Source organism: Artibeus jamaicensis, unplaced genomic scaffold, assembly GCF_021234435.1.
Source record: "Artibeus jamaicensis isolate MK-2021 breed Jamaican fruit bat unplaced genomic scaffold, CSHL_Jam_final contig_391, whole genome shotgun sequence".
In the NCBI taxonomy this organism is placed as follows: Eukaryota; Metazoa; Chordata; class Mammalia; order Chiroptera; family Phyllostomidae; genus Artibeus; species Artibeus jamaicensis.
The window spans coordinates 10,051,625-10,073,327 of NW_026521814.1; the positions used below are offsets into that span (position 1 = coordinate 10,051,625).

General features: G+C 36.9%; 1 protein-coding gene across 4 annotated transcripts in view; it reads left to right on the forward strand.

The window, feature by feature from the left end:
- The window catches only part of METAP1D (methionyl aminopeptidase type 1D, mitochondrial), an 82,147-nt gene that overhangs the window by 57,264 nt on the left and 3,180 nt on the right, over positions 1-21,703 (forward strand). For 2 of the 4 annotated variants that reach the window (XM_037151283.2, XM_037151284.2), the window contains 6 exons: positions 4,999-5,224; positions 6,634-6,791; positions 8,732-8,881; positions 10,493-10,641; positions 11,220-11,262; positions 15,277-15,440. In XM_037151283.2, coding sequence (XP_037007178.2) covers positions 5,143-5,224; positions 6,634-6,791; positions 8,732-8,881; positions 10,493-10,641; positions 11,220-11,262; positions 15,277-15,440 — 746 coding nt within the window. In that variant the 5' untranslated portion in view covers positions 4,999-5,142. The remainder of the gene's footprint in view (positions 1-4,998; positions 5,225-6,633; positions 6,792-8,731; positions 8,882-10,492; positions 10,642-11,219; positions 11,263-15,276; positions 15,441-21,703) is intronic. The other 2 variants (XM_037151285.2, XM_037151286.2) reach the window with 1 other exon arrangement.

Consider the following 21,703-nt stretch of genomic DNA (forward strand, 5'->3'; position numbering starts at 1 on the left):
GAAGCGTTTCATTATGTGGTATAGAATTCATGAGCAGATAACAATTAAACTGGACCCTGAGTAAGAGGCCAGAAAATACAGGGCATACGTGTGCAGCAACATAAGTTATTTAAAATGCATCCCTCTCTCTGTCATACTTGAATTCTGTAACCCCACCTTCCAGACCTAATCTGTAAAGGGAGATAAGATGCAGCTTTTAGAAACTGATGCTATTACCAAATATAAAAGTATAGGAAATCATAACATAGATTTTATTACAACACAGATTTAAAATGTGAAGGACATGCTGCAGGATCCGGAGGACTTACAGCAGATTCAGGAGACACGCCAGCCACACAGTGCGCTCCTCTGTGAAGTGAAAGAAGCAGCTGCCTCCAGTTTCCAATGTTTGGCTGAAACTAGGCACTGATAGACTTTTCGTGACGATGAGAAGAATTCTTGTATTACCCGTGACAACAGTAAATATTCTAGTGTTCACAACACATAACATAGATTTACTGCCTACGAAAACCCTCCCCAGAGTTTCTGTTACGTGGTCAACAGTAACACTCACTACAATCATGTCTAAGATCAAATTAGTCCAAAGCAGCTCCTTGCTGATCTGGGGCTCTTCTGCTCTCATGAGGTTTCTGATGGTCTTCTCCTGACATCTCCTAAACTTCAGATTAGTCAGCTGGCCCCTTGCAATAACTAGTACACACCCAAACTTTGTTTCCCGAAAACAGCTTTGACAAAAGAGGGTATGCTGTGGGTCCTGAGAGAATAAGGGTGCCCAGAGATGGAGAGACCATCCCTGTGGCTGAAGGGAACCTGGCTGGTGTTTCTGCATCTGATGATGGACACTGTGCATCAAATTAGCTGTAATGTTGAAAGTAACCAATTGGACATTAGAAGTAGTTATAAGAAGGTATCATCAATGCTTTTATTTATTTACTTACTTTTTAAATCAACATATAATTCACATATACCATTATATTAGTCTTAGGTATATGAAGCAGTGCTTTTTGTAAGGAAATGGTGCTTATTATAGAAAATTCAACAAACCTTTTATAGAATGATCTGTAGCAGATACTACTGTAGTTTGGTTAACCTGTGACCCTGAATATCATCGGGATTGGGGACTTTAATTTTGCTCACTCTGTTTAGATTATTTGTTAATTATTATTTATTAATTACTATATGATAAAGTTGAGGATCTTGCCCCCTCCCTTTTTTTGGCCACAGTAAGTGGGGGACCATTATCTTCAAAAGGCACATATTGACCTAAGCCCATTTCTTCATTTCACCTGTGAAAACATTAGATTTTTTTTGTCTGGTTTGTAATGAATAGTAGAATAAAATGGTATGGTACCTAGGTATCCTGTTATCTTGTAACAACATTTATAGGATGTCTTCTATCAGATTGAAAGAAGGGATTTTGCTTCAAATAAAAAAGTATGTTCTGAAAGTGGCATTGCTGCGTACACTGCCAAACCATAACTGTTAACAAGGTGGGTGTGTCCAGGCTGTGTTCCCAGCGTTTGTCGTGGGCGAATGTGCCTGCATCTTTCCAGCAGTGAGCCCATCAGTTGCCAGAACGGGTACATTGACAGTACTGTTCATCTTAGAGGTGACTGTGTCAAAAGCCTCATCTATATATCCTAGTGGAGGCCTGATGACTCCATGTTTCAAGTTTAAGTGCATAGAAAAGATTCCCTCTATAATGACTATGTACTTGAACTTGATAATACCAATAGAGATGAGCTCTCTTTTGTGTTATCAGCCACATTGAAAAATATCTTCATGCCCTGGCTGGTGTGGCTCAGTGGGGGAAATGTAAGAGGCAACCACATGTTGATATTTCCCTTCCCCTCTAAAAATAAATAAAGTCTTTACAAATTTGCTTTAAAAAAATATCTTCATGAGTCCTAAAATTGATCAAAGTCTGTATCATCCCATTACCTGGAAAGTAGCATGACAGTCAAATGCTGATGAATGAAGGCATAAATGTCAGAGATAAAAAGGACCCCACAGATTATGAAGTCCAACTCCCTCATTTTACTAAACATCCTATATCACTGGTAGCATCTGTGGTGCCAGTAAGCTCTCAGTCAGGGCTCACTGTTAATGGTACTGCTCACGGTCACAGAGTTAGCTCTTGGCAGGACCAGGAGTAGAAGTTAGCTCCCATGAGCCATCCAGTGCTGTGTTACTCTGGCCTGCCTTGCATCATGTATATCATCATTTGATATGATCTAATGTTATCTGTTTGCTTCTTGTCTGTGTACCACCACAGAATATAAGCTCCCTAAGAGCAAGGATTTTGTCATATGAATCACTCTGCATCCACAGCATATAGGAGGAGCTCAGTAAGTAGTTGTTGAATAAAAGAACAAATAAATTTAGAGGTCCAAGGTAAACATGTCAAAGAATTGAGAAGGGAAAGGAAAAAATTAACATTCATGGAGCACCTACTTTTTAAAGATGATTTACATATATATGTTATCTCAGCTAATGCTCACATAGCCTAGCAGTGAGGAGACCACACTGCTGTTCCCATGTAACCGTGATGGAAGGGGGCTCAGAAGTGTTGGTAATTCAGACCTGTCTGACTTCAAAGCTCATGCTATTTACACTACCACAATGTTTCTCAATTAAGTCATATCTAAGAATTTTCATGTGTAGTACCTTTATGCTAAATGTTGGCTGGCTCCATGATACTTATTTTTTCATGATTAAAAAAACCGTTTCTTTAAAATCCATTCCCAGAAAAAAACACATTCTAAAGGAAAGCATGCTGGTTTCTGGAGCCCATGCACACTGCTGAAAGGCAGCGTGGGGTGGCAGACATGGCCCTGGCCTGGGACTTAGAGGACCGGAGGCAGGGCCAGCCATTGACCCATCACCAGAGGTTGAGCCTTACTTCCTCATCTGTAAAATAGTGACGACAGCTGCCTGCGCACCTGACACAGTGGGAAAGAGATAATGTAGGTAGAGTACCAAGTACTGTGCTTACTCAAGGAATGTGGCTGTTAAACGTTAACCACTATTATTGTTACTCTTTCTATCATTATGGATAGTATCATAATACATACTTTCCTCAGAGAGGTATGTCTTTGGTCCAACCTACTGACTCCAGTTAAGGGGCCCATAGTCATAGATTGATTCCGCTCAAGTCTTTGCTTTGCTTTAGCTGGGACCCAGATTTTTCTATTCCATAGCCACAGACCACCCACCCAACTTCTCACTGAATCATGTGTTTGGTCAACAGAGGGAGCTCATCTTGACAGAAGGGGTGGATTAAGTCAACCCATTACTACTTTTGGAAAAATAACTTAATTAGTAGTAACTTTTATTTCATTTTATTTATTTATTTTTAGAGAGAGGGGAAGGAAGGGAATAAGAGTGGGAGAGAAACATTGATATGCAAGAGATACATCAATCAGCCACCTCTCACACACCCCCAGCTGGGGATCTGGCCCACAATCCACACATGTGTGCTGCCTGGGAATTGAGCTGATTATCTCCCAGTTCTCAGGCCAGCATTCAATCCACTGAGCCACACCAGCCAGGACAATAGTAGTAACTTTGATAGTGTTATGGTTCCTTTCACACTTTCTGGGTGTTTCCATGTGTGTTAGCTCACTTTTTCTCATACATGTGAGAAAAGCAATAAACTTTGTGGGAGCAACTCAACCTCCTTTCTCACAGCTTTGGCACTTCCTGCATGACCCCAGGGAAGTTACCTTTGGGTGCCTCCTTGGAATGGAACAGTACATACTTCCCAACTCATAGGGTTCTTGGAAGACTAATGAGCTAACATATGTAAAGTGCCTACTACAGTAATTGACACATAAGTGCTTAGTATTAGAAGCTATAGCGGAGCCCTATATTTTCTTTCTTATTTTACTTTTCAGGTGTCCTTGAAGGACATCATTTATTGGGCATCTACTAAATGCAAGGTGCTTACATATTGTATTCCAATTAATTCTCACCTGGGACCCCAGAGAAGAAACTTGCTCAGGACCACATAACTAGCAAATGGTACAGCTGACATGAAACTCCAGACTTCTGTTTTCTAATCACCTGCCTTTTTCTGACACTCACATACCGTTTGACAATCTTAGAATAGTGATTATCTACCCCAAGAATCCTAAAACATCAATTTCAAAGAACCTATGCACCACAATGTTCATAGCAGCACAATTTACAATAGCCAAGAGTTGGAAGCAACCTAGGTGCCCATCAGTAAACGAATGGATCAAAAAATTGTGGTACATATACACAATGGAATTCTATGCAGCAGAGAGAAAGAAGGAGCTACTACCTTTTGCAACAACATGGATGGAACTGGAAAGCATTATGCTGAGTGAAATAGGCCAGGCATTGAAGGACAAATACCATATGATCTCACCTTTGACAGGAAGCTAAAGAATAAAACAAACAAGCAAACAGAACAAAAACAAAGACGCTGAAATAGAGAACAAGTGGGCAGCGACCAGAGGGGAGAGGGAAGGGAACTTAAGGGGAAAAAGGGGGAGGGATTTTGAGGAACAAGTATGAAAGACACAGAGATGAGGACTGGGAGGGGGGATGGGAGGGAGGGAGGAGACCGGGCGGGGGGTGGGGTGGGATGGGAGAAATAGATAAAAAAAAATGGACTTGAAAAGTAACTAAATAAAATTTATATTAAAAAAAATAGTGATTATCTTTAGGGGAATATTGTACTTTAGAAACTATAGGGAATATGTACCTACCTCAGGCTACTTTTTTTAAAGTGATACTACATTTTGTTCAGTAATGGAATTATTTAAAATAATACCTAAAACACCTCTGTAAGTTTGATCAACAATATTAAATGGAACTTTATGGAAGAACAAAATTGAGTAAAACTTATGACGCTCAATCACTGGCCATTGGGGTTTGTTTGCGTAGGTGCCTTTTCCCAAGGAATTTAGACATCTTGAGTTATTGGGGCCAGTATTCATTTGCAGTCGGTGTTTCCATTCTGTTTGACAGCTGAAAGGTTGCTGTAGGCCGATACTCCTCCAACTTGTGTGTGCATCAGAATCGCCCTGAGGGCTTTTAAAGCACAGATCGCTGGCCTCATCCCAGAGTCTCTGAATCAGCAGCAGCCCAGGAATTTGCATCTTTTTCTATACCATGCTGATCCTGCTGTTCTGGGTACCACATATGGAGAACCAGTGCTCTAGATGGAGAGTCTGCAACTTCTGTAAAGGGCCAGGTCTGTCACTACCACCCAGCTCCGCCACTGTGGCTCAGAAGCAGCCCATTGTAAGCAAATAAGGGTAGCTTTGTTCCAATAAGGCTTTATTTAGGAGTACTGAAATTTGAATTTCATATAATTTCATGTTACAAAGTATTATTTGTATTTTGATTTTTTTCAACCACTTAATACACATAAAAATCACTTTTAGGTGGTGAGTTGTATAAAAACAGGCAGCAGGCCAGACTTGGCTTTTGGGACATAGTTTGCTGACCCCTGACATGCAATTATGTTGGGGGTCTTTTAAATTACTATTTTAAGCATGGAAGTTATGCAAGTAAGTGGTTTAAAAAGATCTAACAGTACAGAAGAAAATAAAATGACTCAAGAGGTCTTCATCCCCAGTGCCAACCACATGCCCCAGAAATAACCACTATTGACGAATATCAATTTTCAGAAATATTATAGGCACACTCAAGCTTATATAAATGTGTAAGCTCTTTTTACATTAATGGGCTTTTATACATAATGTTCAGCATTTTCTGTTTTCCTAGCAGTGTACTATGACCTCTCTCTATATTAATACTTAGAAGTAATTTAGCTTATTCTCTTTAATACTCATAGGTCCATAGTTTTGTATTGTGTAGATATACCATAATATAGCTAACCAGTTACCTACTGATGGACATTGGGTTATCTCCCACTTTTTTCTACCACAAACAGCGCTGCAGTAGGGTTCACCTACTTATGCCCATCATCATGTAACACCTTCAAGGCAAAGTCTTAGGAGAATGAATTGCTGAGTCAAAGGATATGTGCATTTAAAATGTTGGTAGGCATCTCAAAATTCCTGTTTGGGTAATTTAAGACCCTATATTCATTTTCTTTCAGGGTTACACCCTACATTTTTGCTATCTGGTCTTTATTTGACCTGAGCATTCATCGCAGTGAATTTCAGGATGATGCCCCACTGCACATGAGTTTAACACGGAGTAGTAATCTGACCGAGGGCAAAAAGTGCAGCTGGCAATTTGTTCATGATTCTTCACAGCTTTAAAGAATAAAAAGCCACCCAAATGATGCCCCAAATCTAGGGTCATCTAGGACATTGCTGCCTACGGTACCACATAGAAATTGTTTTTTTTTTACAGACCTGGTGCTCAGCAGATGTTTCTATATGTTTGTTTCCCATTAGAGTAGAGTTTTCCATTGTCAAACATTTATGTAAACATAGTATTAGCTAATAAATATGCTGTGCTACTATTGTATTAGGGCATAGAATGCCACTGCTTTTCTATTTGGGGCTTTTCCTTTTTGAGCCAGTAAAGGATTAGAATAATGATTTAATAGGCAACTATGCAACATCTTTAAAATGTAGCACTATGTTAGGTTTTCTTTACTTAAAATATGTCTCTTTCTGCTCCTAGGTTGTCATAGAATTTTCTCTTCACCACTCAATCATATCTACTTGCACAAGCAGTCAAGCAGTCAACAAAGAAGAAATTTCTTTTTCTGGAGACAAAGAGATATTTCACACAGTGTAGTTTTGCCGGCTACAGTTTCTTCAGCTCATCCAGTCCCTAAGGTACTGCATTGCCTATTATCTGCTGCTTTTCTCCAGCCAAGATAAAGGTTAGCTGCAGAAGCAATCTAATGTTTTTGCACCTTTGATTTCTAAGCTGTTTGAGTCATAATTTTTAAATGTAGTTTGTGATTTTTAAATCGTGATTTGAGAAGTTTTAATATCCTGCAATTCTATAATGTCAATTTTTTTAAAATAAAGATCTGAGCTTACAATTGCTTAGCTTGTTTAGAATGAAAAATTTTATTATTAATTTTTCTATATTAAATTTCTAACATGAAGATAAAATTACATGTATGTAGGTTTTTTTAGTTTTTTTTTTAAGGAAAAATGATTATAAAATTGGAATCATTTAAGAGATACTTGAAACTAATACACTGAATTGTTTTTTCCTGAAGCCTGCTCTCACACTTTTTATGTTATTAATGCTGCTGTCTTTGAATCTTCTTTACAGTAAATTAAACATCTTGTCTCAGAGAATTCTTGATTCTTTTTCCAGAAATTAGAATTCTGTGGGAAGACAATTTTTTTAATGCAATCTAAAGAAGGTGTGTGGGTTATTTAAAGAGAACGAGAATAGCTGAAAGAAATATAGGTTTGTCACAAAAAATCACCTGCTTTCCCCTTTTTTATGCATTTTTTACAGTGAACCCACATTAAGTATATTATACTTCCTGAAGGTGAGTGACTGACCCATTTTTGTAATAAAAGGGCTGACAAGACAGGCTACCAGAGCCCAAAGTATGTTCCTGATATTAGGTAGAAAAGAAAAAGAAATCTCTGGAGAGATGAATGTATTGTTTTAGGATTTCAGTGACAACCCAATAGCCCTTCTGCCTGACGTCGTAACCTGGCCAGATCACAAAGCAGAGACCGGAGCACAGAGTCTGTTGGGGGGACTGGGAGCTTTTATGGACACTGGTGGGAAAGCTGCAGCAGAGAGCTGCGCATCCAGAGCTCAGCTGTGGCAGCCCAGGTGGTGGTGTTACCGGCTCCGAAAGCCCATCTGAACGTGAGAATAAGGGCAGGCCCTTCAATCCTGCGTGATGTCCTTGCAGAGTTGCTGCGATATCAACTGAATGGTGTTATGTCCCTCAGCTTCCTGTCCCCAACTGCTTAGTGGGTACTGTTCAACAATGTTTATGTAGCAGTTTCCATAAGTAGTTTGTAAAGAGCTGGGCAAAACTATGAGACTGAGAGAAGTTCTATGTGTAAGATTGTGTTTATTTTCTGCATACTGCTCATGGATTTAAGTAAGTGATGGAGAGTGTTTTACAAGAGTAATCAGAGTTGAATGTTTTGAATTTTGGAGGACACTTTGGTAGTTTTTGACAAATGTTAGAAATGTTCTGGGTATTTTTTATATGTACTTAAAAAGTAGAGAAAACAAAGGCTGTTTTGTTTTATTCTCAGTCATTATTAGTTTGGGTACAGTTGAGAAGTGTAAGAAAGTGTACATGTAATAGGCGTCAGTGGTCTTGACAGTCAGTCTTTTACATATATTCATTAAGAGAGGGTGTTGTGAGCTATCTTTTGCATAAATTTTATCTTTGTGTTAAGGAGATGAAAGTGCTCTTAATTAGCCATTTAACAATTTGGAAGCTTGGTGCTATTTTTTATCAATGACAGTATGGTTCTAACAGGGTTGGGAGAAGGAAGAAAACTACTGTTTGTTTTGACCAGAAGTCTACTTCAGTCCAGTTTGTCTCAAAGCACAGTGAGGTTAACAGACCATCCAGAGACAGCACTAACAGGCAATGTTAAGTTCAAAAGGGCAGGGGAAGGAACTGGGGGCAGCCTGGAGGGTCTGTTGTGCTGGCTTCGGAGGTCGGCCCTCTAGCAGGAAGGGCAGAGCTCCATGAAGCAGGAGGTTGTGTCCGAAAAAATGATTCCATTGTCGTGTGCTGGGTTCTGATCTTCATTTTCAATCCTTTTTCCTCCAGCACATAAAGAAGCCAGACTATGTGACGACAGGCATTGTACCCGACTGGGGAGACAGCATAGAAGTTAAGAATGAAGATCAGATTCAAGGGCTTCGTCAAGCTTGTCAGCTGGCCCGTCATGTCCTCCTCCTGGCTGGGAAGAGTTTAAAGGTGGCGTCTCCCCAAGCCTCAAGACTTAACATAAGGGGCAACAAATCCTCTTATTTTTCCTTTTTCCCTTTCAACTCTTGTGCACATTTAATTTGTTAAAAATTAAGTAAGGCCTTGGGATAGGGAAAGGGGATTATATTATTTTATGTATTTTTTCAGGAGATTATTTAAAATCCAAACTCAATTTTAAATAGCAGAATTCTGGAGATGCTTTGGGCTCAGTCAGCCTATCCAAGTTGGTCGACAGCAACCAGCTTTGACTTTTGCCCCCTTCCTCTTGCCCTTAGTTTCTGCTTTTACTCCCCACATTATTTTCATTATTTTCATGTGCCTGAAGAGTTGCTTGCCTCAGCCTTTGTCTCCTATTTTCTTGCATTTGCTCTGCAAAAAAAAAATCAGACTAGATACACAAAGCTATGGGTAATAGAGCAATGTTATATACAGCTGTCCAACTACAAAATTCAGTTCTTTCAGAATAATCTAAAACACTCTGCTGTGTAAGAACCTAAAAGAATATACGGGCCTGCAGTTTCAAAAATGTGGGCAGAATTTAGGAAGTGAGACTCAACAGTGAGACCACTAAGGTATCATCTGTGTCATAAACATGTTCTAGCAACATAACATATGTTGAATATAAAATAATGCCAAGAAACTTATTGAATAGTTATTTTTAATAAGAGATTTTCTTTTAGAATTTTATTCATGATTTATGAGTTTATGAAGATAGTCTTCATATGCTCAGAAAAGTCCGTTATACTTTTCTTTTGGTTCGAGGGCAGTTGGAGAGCTTCTAGTAAGAGAAAAAATATTTTTTAAAAACACTGACTTATTTAGTTATGAAAGAAATCAAGATCAGTGAAAATCAATCTGTAGGAAATGGGCCGTGGACAGTTAGCTCAGTCAGTTAAAGTGTAGCCTGCATAGGCCATGGTTGCAGGTTTGATCCTCCGTCAGGGCGTGTACAAGAGTCAACCGGTGAAAGCGTAAATAAGTGGAACAGCAAATTGATGTTTTTCTGTCTCTGTCTCTCCCTGAACTAATCAGTAACATTTTTTAAAAAACTGTCAATTTTTTAAACATCTGTAAAAAATGCACTGGGCTCATTTTTTTTGATGATGGTCCACAATCCCCATGCCATTGCTGCAGAGCCCACATCCTGTCTTTGAGATACAAATGTGTGGATCGACCTGCTTTTCAAGTTTTGTCGTCTAACCTGAGGAGCCTTTTGAGTATTTATTTATGTGCCTCTGTTAGCCCAGGGTGCCAGCCACTGGGGGAGAGGAAGGAATTGCCTAACTACATATTTTTGAAATTTTCAGGCTAAAATGGAGTCATGTTATTTAATGACTCACAAATGATCTGAAGGATCTTAAGAGCTTAAAATTGCCTTTTCCTAATAGTGTATAACATCATCATATACCTAAATTATTGTCAAAAAGGCACAATTTAAGATTTTAATGTCAATTAGAATTAATTAACATCTTGTACCACAAGTTTATCAAAGTAGATTTATACAATTTCACCTGGAAGTTCTGTAGCTAAAAGCATAGTCAATAGATACAGGAAATGTCTTCACCTGTCACTGAGCAATTTCTTTATTTAATATTTTAGGTTGACATGACAACTGAAGAGATAGATGCTCTTGTTCATCGGGAAATCATCAGTCATGATGCCTATCCCTCACCTCTAGGCTATGGAGGTTTCCCAAAATCTATTTGTACCTCTGTAAACAACGTGCTATGTCATGGTATCCCTGACAGGTATTCATTGCTTAATAACTTATTGTTCCTTTGGAAACTAAAACATGAAACTAAGATCTATCACATATGATGAAAGACACTATTGTTTAATTGAAACCCACCTGCAAACTTTTGAAGCTAATTATGGTAAAACAAAAAATTTGAAGTATTTTGCTTCTAAGTGGATGTGATACCCCTATTTAATGTTAAAGCTGTATGTAATCCCAAAAAGTGGTTGTGCATTAAATACTTCTTTTACATCCTTATATTTTAACCATATAAATGCTAAAAATCCAAATGTAGGTAAATTTTTGTTCTCAAATATTGTTTTGACTTTTTGTAAAATTAAGGTAATTAAATAAGTACTTTTTTTAATAGTAGACTTATAAGTGGTAATATGCTCCTACTGTGTATTTCTTGTAAAATTTGATGTGACCAACATAAGTTTAAGATTAGATATAGTTATTCCACTTATTTTCTCCTCTACTCCAAATTATCATTGCAATTCATTGGCCTTGTGATAGCAGTCATTAGGTATTTATTTTTATATTCCTTTTATTGAGATCTGTCTATCACCCTTTTTCCTGTTTATGTTTCAGTCGACCTCTTCAGGATGGAGATATTATCAACATTGATGTCACGGTGAGTAAATCATATAAAAAATAGTCTTTGATCAACTTCAGAATTGATGGTAGCAACAGGAAGAAGAGTGGATTGAAAATGTGAACTGCACCGATGGAAGTGCTGTTTACTTCTGGATCCAGACGCAAGCAGCTGGTTTCCTTTTTTGTCTTTAACTCTGTGTTTATTCCAAGTAAACCCAGGCCTGACTTGAATTTAGGCCTGGAATCAGATGCACTGAGATCAATGTTGGCCTAAGTGAAATGTCAACCCAATCCTGCTATGTGTCATGTTTTTGAGAAGGTGTAATTGTTATTGATCCACTGTGTAGTTAATGCAGAACGCCGCAGCACCGGGCAGATGCTGAAGCTAGATATGTATGAGATGAGCTAACACGAAGAAAGCCAGCATTTTTCCTTCACTCTGCCAAGATTGATCTTCCTCTTCCTGCTGATTTTGAGTGGGGCCTGTCATTATCTTACTCTGTCATTAGGGGCTACGTTGGCCTGTGTGTCAGTCTATTTGGACAGCAACTCTTTTGCTAGCAGTGTTCCTTGGATTTATTAAAATCCCTGGAGGTAGCGTCGTGCTCCATTTCTGGTACAGGGAGCCTTGAACTCAAAGCTTACGAGCAGAGTGGTGTCTTCTCTAAACTTAAGTTTTCACCAATGGTTAACAGTCTTTCTTTTAAATAACAACCCAACATAATTTAACATAGGAACTTCAAATTGTACAAGCTTTAAACCTTTTCTAATATTCTTAGCTCTTGACAGTTCTCAGACTCAGCTTCTTTGTGCTTTGGCAGTTCATTTTGCTAAAAAGTTTTGTAATGATATATCTTTGGATTATGTAGGTTATAAATAAATTCTACATATGCGATTATTAATAAATAAATTTTAAATAAATATAATTTATACATCGACAAGAACTAGTTGAGATAGCATTCAAGGAGTATAGTTTCTATTAATGAGGAAATTTTTTTGCTTGAATTTTTATTGAATTTATTGGGGCTGCATTGGTTAATAAAATTATGTAGGTTTTGAGTGTACAGTTCTGTAATACATCCTCTGTATGTTGTATTGTGTGTTCATCATCCAAAGTTCAGTCTCCTTCCATCACCATTTATTCCCGCTTTACCCCCTACTCCCCCAACCCACCTTTTCCTCTTGTAATTACCATACTGTTGTCTGTGTCTATGAGGTTTTGTTTTGTTTTGTTTTGTTTTTGGTTAATCCCTTCACCTGTTTCACCCAGCCTCTTCCCCACCGCCCAGCAGCTGTCAGGCTGTTCTCTGTATCTGTGAGTCTGTTTCTATTTGTTTTTGTTTATTTTGTTCATTAGATTCTACATATGAGTGAAATCACATGGTACTTGTCTTTCTCTGACTGGTTTATTTCACTTAGCATAACACCCTCTAGGTGCATCCATGCTGTTGCAAAAGGTAAGATTTCCTTCTTTTTTATGGCTAAGTAGTATTCTATTGTATAAATTTATCACATCTTTTTTATCCCCTCAGCTACTTAAGGACAGTGGGGCTGTTTTCAAATCTTGGCTACTGGAAATAGCACTGCAGTGAGCATAGCGGTGCAGAGGAAATATTTGTGATAATAGTTACTCTAAATCCAGACTATGACACCTAAATAGAAGTGGGAAGGAGGTGGAAATTTGCATTCAGCAGTCGACTTCAGTCAGATTTTTAGTTCAAATTAATTCAACCTTTTTTCTTCATGTCAGTTTGTGTAAAGATATACCCAAAGATTCCTTTATTGATATAGGAAAGGTCCTACTTAGAATACTTGAACATTTGCTCCACATATATTCTGTTGGTTTCTTTCCAACTCAGAATCATGTAGAAGGAGGTATTTTATGAAATGTGCCTGAAAGGAAGTATTTTTCATGGTACACTTTTCTTTGGGATTGTACCAGATTTGGGGGTGTTTACATTTATTATCTCACCTAATCAACCTCTAATAAAATATTGCTGCTTGGAATGAAATTAAGCATACTCTTCCCTACCATTTTCAGTGTGTTCAAAGAGAGTATTTCATGCCTTTTCTAAGTTTCCTGAAGACTTTCAATGCACACTTCCATTTTTAACATTCAAATAATTTCATAATAGCAAAAAATATTCTATTAAGTGAAAGATTCCATTACTATATTCTATATTTTATTATATTAGAGTCTATATTTTACTAGAAAATACTCATTGAATTTTATAATTGTTTATGTCTAGAATATATCACAGAAAAGACTTCTTTTTCCCTTAAATGTTGAATGTTAAAAAAAAATACTGTGCAATGCCCATAGTAGTTGCTCAGTAAATGTTTGTTAAATAAATGCAGTAGAAAAACATGAACAGTTTGTTGGTACAAACAGTAACTGTGGATAACTGTCACAGACTTTCAGAAGCATTGTTATTGCCTCATAATATTGACTCTTTCAAGTAGTCATTTTGAAAGCTAGCAAAAGTAATATGAAAAAGCAAATAAAGATTTTTTTAAATACACTTTTACTTAAATAGCAGTTACATAAACACTCAGTTGCAAATTTTTTTAATAATTACCCTTTTATTAGTAAATATATACTTGTGTATAAAATTAAAACTTGTACTTTCTTGGACTGCAAATGGGAATAAATGTATAAAATGCTGTTGGATTGCAAGGTAACTAAGGTACTTTGATACAGCATAGAAAACACTGGATTACAAGCTTATAATCCATCACATTAATCTGGATCTACTTCTACTTTTGCCACTAACCTTAGACAAGTACTTGTCTACCTCAGTTTCCCGACTTTAATTTTTTTTAATTTATTGATTTTAAAGGCAGGGGGAAGAGAGAGAGAGATTGTTTTTTATTTCAATTATTTATGCCTCCATTTGTCCATTCTTGAATGTGCCCTGACGAGGGATTGAAGCCAGAACCCTTGGCATATCAGGACAATGCTCTAACCAACTGAGCGATCCGGCCAGGGCAGTTTTCTGACTTTTAAAATTAAAACATAGTAAAAACTTTTCCTGGTTTCCTCAAAGTGTGTGGAAGAGTATTTTTTAATGCAGAATTATATACAGTTTTAAGACATTAATTCAGTATTAAAACAGGCAGAAAGCTCAGATAAATTTTTATAATATTTTCTGCATTCTACTTCATGAGAAAGAGAAATGCGAAAAATAATTACATAGAGCAAATTTATGCAAAATAGAAAATTCCATGCTATGTCAATGGATCAATATTCAACTAGTCTTAGCCTTTGATCTTTATTATAGTGGTTGGTGATTACTGATTTTTGTTCTGAATCTGGTATCTTTCAAGATCCAACAGGGACTGCTAAATCATTGAAGACTGATAAAATTATGTTTTTAATCATTTTATTCTTAACACTGTTTGCTTTTATTCTTAGTCTTTAAATATTGATGTGTAATGTTTTCTGTTAACATTCTGCTCTCTGGAACATTCCATTAAGATTTCACTTCCAGGCAAGATTTTTCATTCCTGTATTGAGCCACTTCAGTGCTTCTAGTGGATTCTCCTACTGTCTTTTATAATATTGACATGTCTGTCTTATTTTCTCCTTGTCATTATATATGACTTACCAGTATAGACATGGTAAATAAAAGGTTGATTATCTTCATGACACTGAAGAAACTTTTCACTGTGTTAAGTATTTCTGGTTTTTCTAAACCTACTGTATCAATCATGGGTCAGTGTCTTTGGTAACTAATATTTGCATATATAGTTTTGTCTTCTCAAAAACGAAGTGAGGAATCAAAATGTTTCTATAACATCGCTGATCATAAGGCTGAAATAGCCATACTAATCATTTGTTTGTTTTAAAATTTTATACTGTTGCATGGCTTCATCTTTTAAATTTCCGCAAGGTCTCTGTATCTATTTCTTTTTTTGTAGGTAAACTTAAGAGTAATTCTGGAGGAGTGAAACATAGGAACGCACCAAATACGTAAATGAATCCAGTGTACACTTTGGAAGAGTACATTTCTCAACAAAGGCATATTTTTAAATTTCTGCCTGTGTTTAGGTCTATTACAATGGCTACCATGGAGACACCTCAGAAACCTTTTTGGTGGGCAATGTGGACGAATGTGGTAAAAAGTTAGTGGCTGTTGCCAGGAGGTGTAGAGATGAAGCGATTGCAGCTTGCAGAGCAGGGGCTCCCTTCTCTGTAATTGGAAACACAATCAGGTAAGCCTTGCACTGACAAGTAAAGGGAGGGGTGGCAAATGGGACAAAGGTTATTGGTGGCTTGGTATAAAGTTGATGACATGTTTTATGATTCAGAACCATCATTTCGGTTTGATACCAGTATGTGAACTGCCAGGCTGCAGTGTTGTTCCTGGATTAGGAAAAAAAAAGACTAAAAAAAGTGACATCCAGGTTAGCAAAGAAATTTGTAGAAGCAGCAAGTGATATTTATAAGATTGCTTTTGTTCTAGCCCGACATGTTGGTCTGTAGTGTGCTTTTACTCAAAATCACACCACACATAGAAGAAAGTAGCTAAGAAGGGACTAAGCATCCCAACACAGGTAATGAGACAGGAGAAAAGCTAAATTTTATAAAGGAATGAGGTGAAATGTATTCCTATGATCCAGAGGGGGAAACATTAGCTCAAGCAAGCATTGCCATTCAAATGAGTGGGTTAGCAAACAGCCTAAAAGGGTGATCTTCTGTCCTTTTTGGTCTGGTTCATTTTTCCTGTAAACCATTGTTTATTTTCCACACAGCATTCTATACTTGCTTTTTGAGCGTATGTATATTTTCTGAATTCATGACTTTTCTTTGCAATCTGTTACCTACCTACTTTTAGATCTTTTTTTCCCATAGCTGTTTTGAAGTAGACATGAAGAATATATGTTTTCATTTCAAAGTAATGCATTTTGTTAAAGATGATCACATCAGTACCTTTTATTGAGTCCTGTTCTCATTAATATGAACCATTGAATACTTCCCATTTGTCTGAAGGATGGACAGCTTAGTCACCTTGAAAAGATGATGCCTTTTTTCTTCATAAGCCTTCAAATGCTTTAAGAAAAAAGGCAGTAAAATATCAGTTTTACTGATATTTCGTATCAGTATTTATGGCTTTAAAAATATTGTAACAGTGTCTGAATCAAACTTTAGTAAAATCTCTTTCGGTTATATCTGAGAAGCTTTTATTGAAGACTTTGAACAAAATTGTGTTTTTGACAGTTTGAAATTATAGGCTAACTAGCCTGGGAAAAAAGGATAGTGTCTCTCTGTTCTTTCATAGGAAATGTTGAATCAGACCCCTACTGGGAAGAGAAATTTAATGCATATCTCACTATCTTACTGTCCGTGAATATAATAGAAACGAATTCAAAATGCAGTTTTATTTTTGCAAATGGGATGAGTCGATAGATGTACCTCATATTTTTGAACACCTAGGGTTCAACAAATTTACTGGTGGTGCTCTTGCATTTTAACAAAATTTATTCTTCAGTAGAAGGGGGCAGAGAACACTAGATTCTTATTCAAGCATTCTATCGAGCTCTGCATTCATGGCTGTGTCTAAAGGGCATGTCAGCCTTTGATTCTCTCTGAGAGGTAATTATCCTTTTCCTGTCACGGAACAACAAATGATAGCTAACTACAGAGGCACATTTGCAGTAGTCACATTCATCAACTACAGAAAAAAAATTCAATTTAATTGTGCAACACAGCTGCACATGGGCTTTGAGCATTTCTGTTGTTCTCCCTGTCTCGCTATTCCTCCCTCCAGATCTATTTTTTAAACTTTTTTTTCTGGTTATTTTTTCCCCTTTTTGTCTCTTCTTCCATTTTTACTCTCTGTACTTTCTTGTTAAAGTAATTTTCCTTTGTGGCTCTCATTCTTTTTTCCCCATTGAAGGCTATGAATGTAGAAAATTATCACAATTACTCATATAATTGAGCCTCTTTGTAGCAAGTGCAACTCCAGTAGCCTTTCTCCATCATGAAAATGGTTTCATTATAGGGTTTTTCATATTCTCTGACACCATCTACACAGAGGAACAGGCGTGCAGATGAGATGTACTAGGAACAGGCTAGATCAGTAAGGTCACAGTAGGAATAATTAGCTCTGCTATGGAAAGAGCATCTAGGCCTTTTACTGCTACATAAATGTACTGTCCGTGGCTTTTAGTCACAAAAAAACTTACTAACAAATGGAGCTCCCGCCTACTACTTTGAAAAAAAGATTTGTATCAACACTACAATTTTCCATCATTAAGACTAATAACACAGAGCCTAGTATACATCAAGGGGAATAAAAAGAAAAATCTCACATTCAAGTGGCGGCTGGGTGCTGACCTTTGTTCCCTTTTTTTGTGTACGACTTAACTGTTTACAAAAAAGAGCCACACGCCGCACCAACATGCAGGTGAACTCCAGCTAGCACTAGCAAAGCCTCGCGTTCAGTAGGAAGGTCTGATAAATCTCCATGCAGGATAATGCATTTCATTACGTATTCACTACATTAATTCTAGATACATAAAAAAAGAAGAGTAGAATTGAAAGTGACATTGAATTTTAGCTATTTAGATGCAAAGGTCAGTTTTTGCAGACTATGAATTTGCATGTACCAGCTCCTTAGAAAACCAGATCAGTTCCAACAACAGCACTTACAAAACTATGTAAAAAAAGAATAGACAATGAACTTTTTACTTTTACCCCAGTACATTTCATTATTCATTATTTAGATGGTTTATGTCTGCCACCGGACAGGAAACTGGCCCAGGTTCTAACAAATGTTTGCTCTAATGGATTGAGCCTCTGATTCTGGACCTCTATTATCTCACCTTTTCTTATTCAGGCAAACTCTCAAGGGAGTAAATAAAGAAGCAGTCTCCACCTTTATGCCAAAAGTTCTTGGAATCATTATAGACCAAAGGTTTACAAACATCTTTCAACTCAGTCTCATTTATTTTAAGATATTCACCATGTTTTGCATAGCCTCCCTCTACTGACATATCATGAAAAAGAACAAACATCTTTTATTAGCATTGTGTTACCAGAAACCTAGTGGTCTTGATAGGAAACTTTTAAAATTTCTAAAACCTAAAGGACAGAAAGATATCTCTGAAAAAGTATTTGACAAAATAGTTTAATGAAAAGTATTCTCTATGTGCCCTTTTGTTTCACAGGGGCTAGTGATCTTTGGGTTACAGTGTGTTATTATCTTCCCTGTAGCTCCATTTGCTTCAAAATATTTCTAAATCTGTATTTTTGTAATCGTCTCTAGATGCTATGATCTGCACATATGAGAATATTGTGAATGTGTAGATTCATGCATCACAAATATGTGACAGTTCAATCAAAAATAATTTAAACTTGTACTTGTAAATGTCACGATGAAAGTATCAATAAATGGGTTTTAATGTTTAATTCATAAGTATATGTTTTGATATTAATTTAGGAGAATATAAAGCAGATTTTTAAAAATAATCTCTTTCTATTAGATTATGCACATTTAAACAATAAGTGGCTCAGGCAAAATAAGTCATTTTAATGTCATCTGTGATGGATTTTTCTTGACAGCTACTGTAAATTACAATTATACTGCTTCTCTTTGCACATGAAAGTAAGCATTGCAATAAATTATCTTTTATTTCAACCCATCATGTCTGCTTTTCAGCAACAGAGAACCTGAAATAAAAGTTCAGGACTATTGTAAGAAAAATACAAGTAATTTGTGATCCAGTTTAAAACAAAAAAAAATGTATCACTCTTTTGGAAAACAATTGTTGGCTTTCAAAAATATTACTAATTATACTTAAACATTTCTTGTCATGAGAGACCCCCTGGATTTTTGCATTACTTCACTAAAAGACTACTGTTTAAAATGAAAATCTGGAAACATTAAGGTAAAATTTCTTAATTTAGAAAGTCAAATGCCTTTGAGATCCTTTCATTAGAAGTGTGACCATTTAGACAGTAGTGCTGTTTATAGGATTCATGTAAAAATGGTAATATAACTATTTCCATGTGCATTTTTGTTTTGTTCGAAGAGTATGTACTTAAATATAGTGCTCCTCTGCCCTCTTGGGGAATGTATTCTTAGTCATAAACATGTAGTTGAAACATATTGAGAATTTTAATTTATCCAGACAATACTTCAGTTGAGGAAAACTGCCTCATGAAAAAGAACTAAACTGAAGAAAATGGTCACAAGATGCAATTTCTTAAAAGAGATTTCTCTTTCAACTACAAATTATAACTGAAACATGAACTGTAATAATAGAGTATAATTTAAAAGTAAGTTTGTAAACTACTTTTATCCATCTTCTTCCTTTTTCCCCTCCTCCCTCTCCCCACATATTCCATATGAAGGACTTCAAGTCATAAATGTGTCAGGCTCATGAAGAAATGTCCTACTGTTTTAGAGGATTTTTAGTTAGAAAAAAAAATCAGAACAGAAGAGCTAATAAATAGCAGGAGAGTTCTCTTCAGCAGATTTCAGTAAAGAGAAGGCAGCCTCCACTGCTGAGATGTCCAGGGCGAGAAGGCCTTTATGCTCAGAAATGGTCAGGGCCCTATGACAGCTGGTGTGGGGGAGCACCTGTGGCAGTTCTTGGGCATCCTTGCCCACCCAGCTTTCCATGTATTCCAAAATGATAGAAGGGATGTGCTTTTAAATAATAGTTTGGAGCACTGATAAGATCTTTATCCTATTTAGTCCCTGCAAATATGTGCAGAAAAGCTAACTACCAACCCAAAAGGAAAACACTCTGAAAAGCAGACAAGTGTATACTTAGCTCCTGGGAATGAGGCATTGAGATAGGTGCTTAACCAAGGAAGTGAGGGAAATTTGTCCTGTTCTTTCCACATGGCTGTGAAATCCTCTGCCTTTGCATCCATGTCATATACATTTTATGATACTCCTGTAAGCAGAAGTTCCAGCAGGATCCAGGCAGTAAATTGTTGTAGGAGAATGCACTCAGATATCTTTAGCCACCTAGCAATCACACAGCTTCCTTTATGAAGAAGAGTGAGAGGTGTGGTGAGGAGAGGGACCCCAAGTGGTTTTTCAGAGTGGGCTTTCTTCCTCTCCTCTCATTGGAAATTAAAATGAAGATGCCATTGTAACACACATTTAAGATGTAGCTGTGATGGCTGCCAATCAGTTAGAGCCTTTTTTTAAAAACCTAGTTTTTCTTTAAAGAAAAGAAAATAGAACAGTTTATATTGAATGCTCTTAGAATTACTGAGGTTTACTGAAACCAAAGTAATATAATTTACAGGTTTAGGTAGAGCCCATTTTTGTAAAGAAAAATCTAGATTATTATATCTTATTAAATAATATCTCTTCACCCTCCATCCACTCTCTACCCTCAGTTTCTATTCAGAAATGGTGTGGTACAAATAGAAAAGCCCTGGGAAACTTGTTTAAGCCCCGGCCCAAAGTGCAAAGACACACCGAAATAACCAGAAAGTACAACTTGGATAAAGACACTGATTTATCATCCCTGTCCGCAGCACAGACATAGCCTACTGGTTTCAGTACTACCAGTTACATGGAAATGAAATGCGAATGAGAGTCTCTGCCCAGCCGCTGCTCGTAGTGATATCCTGGTCTAAGTGAAGATATTTTGCAGGTCTGGAGATGAAGGTTAAAATTGTTGAGGGAAAAGTGCATTGATAAGCATGCTCATAAAGATGCTGGCCAAGTGCCTTTGAGTTCCTGTTAAACTAAATGAAGGGTCTTTTGGGAACTCTAGTTTGGGGTCTCAGAACTTTGATTTTGTTCAGAATTCTATTGTTATGAATAGAGTTCAGGACCTTCATTCACCTGAAAATATAAATTGTTAATGGTATATATGTTCTTATCTTTCTGGCACACCTAATTTCAAAAACAACTTTTTAACCTTGTAGGGTTGGAGTATATGTGCTATATTTCATGTATACAGAATAGATGGAATCCACATGATTTGCATGCACAAATAACTAATGAAGCATTAAGAATTAGGAATCATAATGCTAGCTCTTCTTAAGTATCACGGTGATTAAAAAGCATTCTTTGTGAATCCTGTTAATGGTGTCAGTCTTGAGGGGAAATCATAAATGATCACAAAGTTTTGGAGTGTTTCAAGAATATGGACAAAGCAGATTTGACCTTTAGTGTGACTGTTACTATTGGCAAAATGTATAATGTTTTGAAATAGACCAGAATAAGGGAGCTATAGAAGTAGGAAGTCACATTTCTAGATCATAAATTTTTTTCTCTGGTCCCCAAATCAGTAGTAATTTGCACAGTCTTTTCATGAAACCCCATACACACCAGGCAGGTTTTTACAACCTGCATTAGATGCACATGTATCTTGGTTATATGGATCTCTGTGTATCTGTGTATGTATGTGTATGCACACTCACTTGTTGTCTAAAAGTGGTCTTGTTTGCATGCTGTACTAAGGTGAATGAAGCAAACTATGGTGTTAGATACCTACCTTTT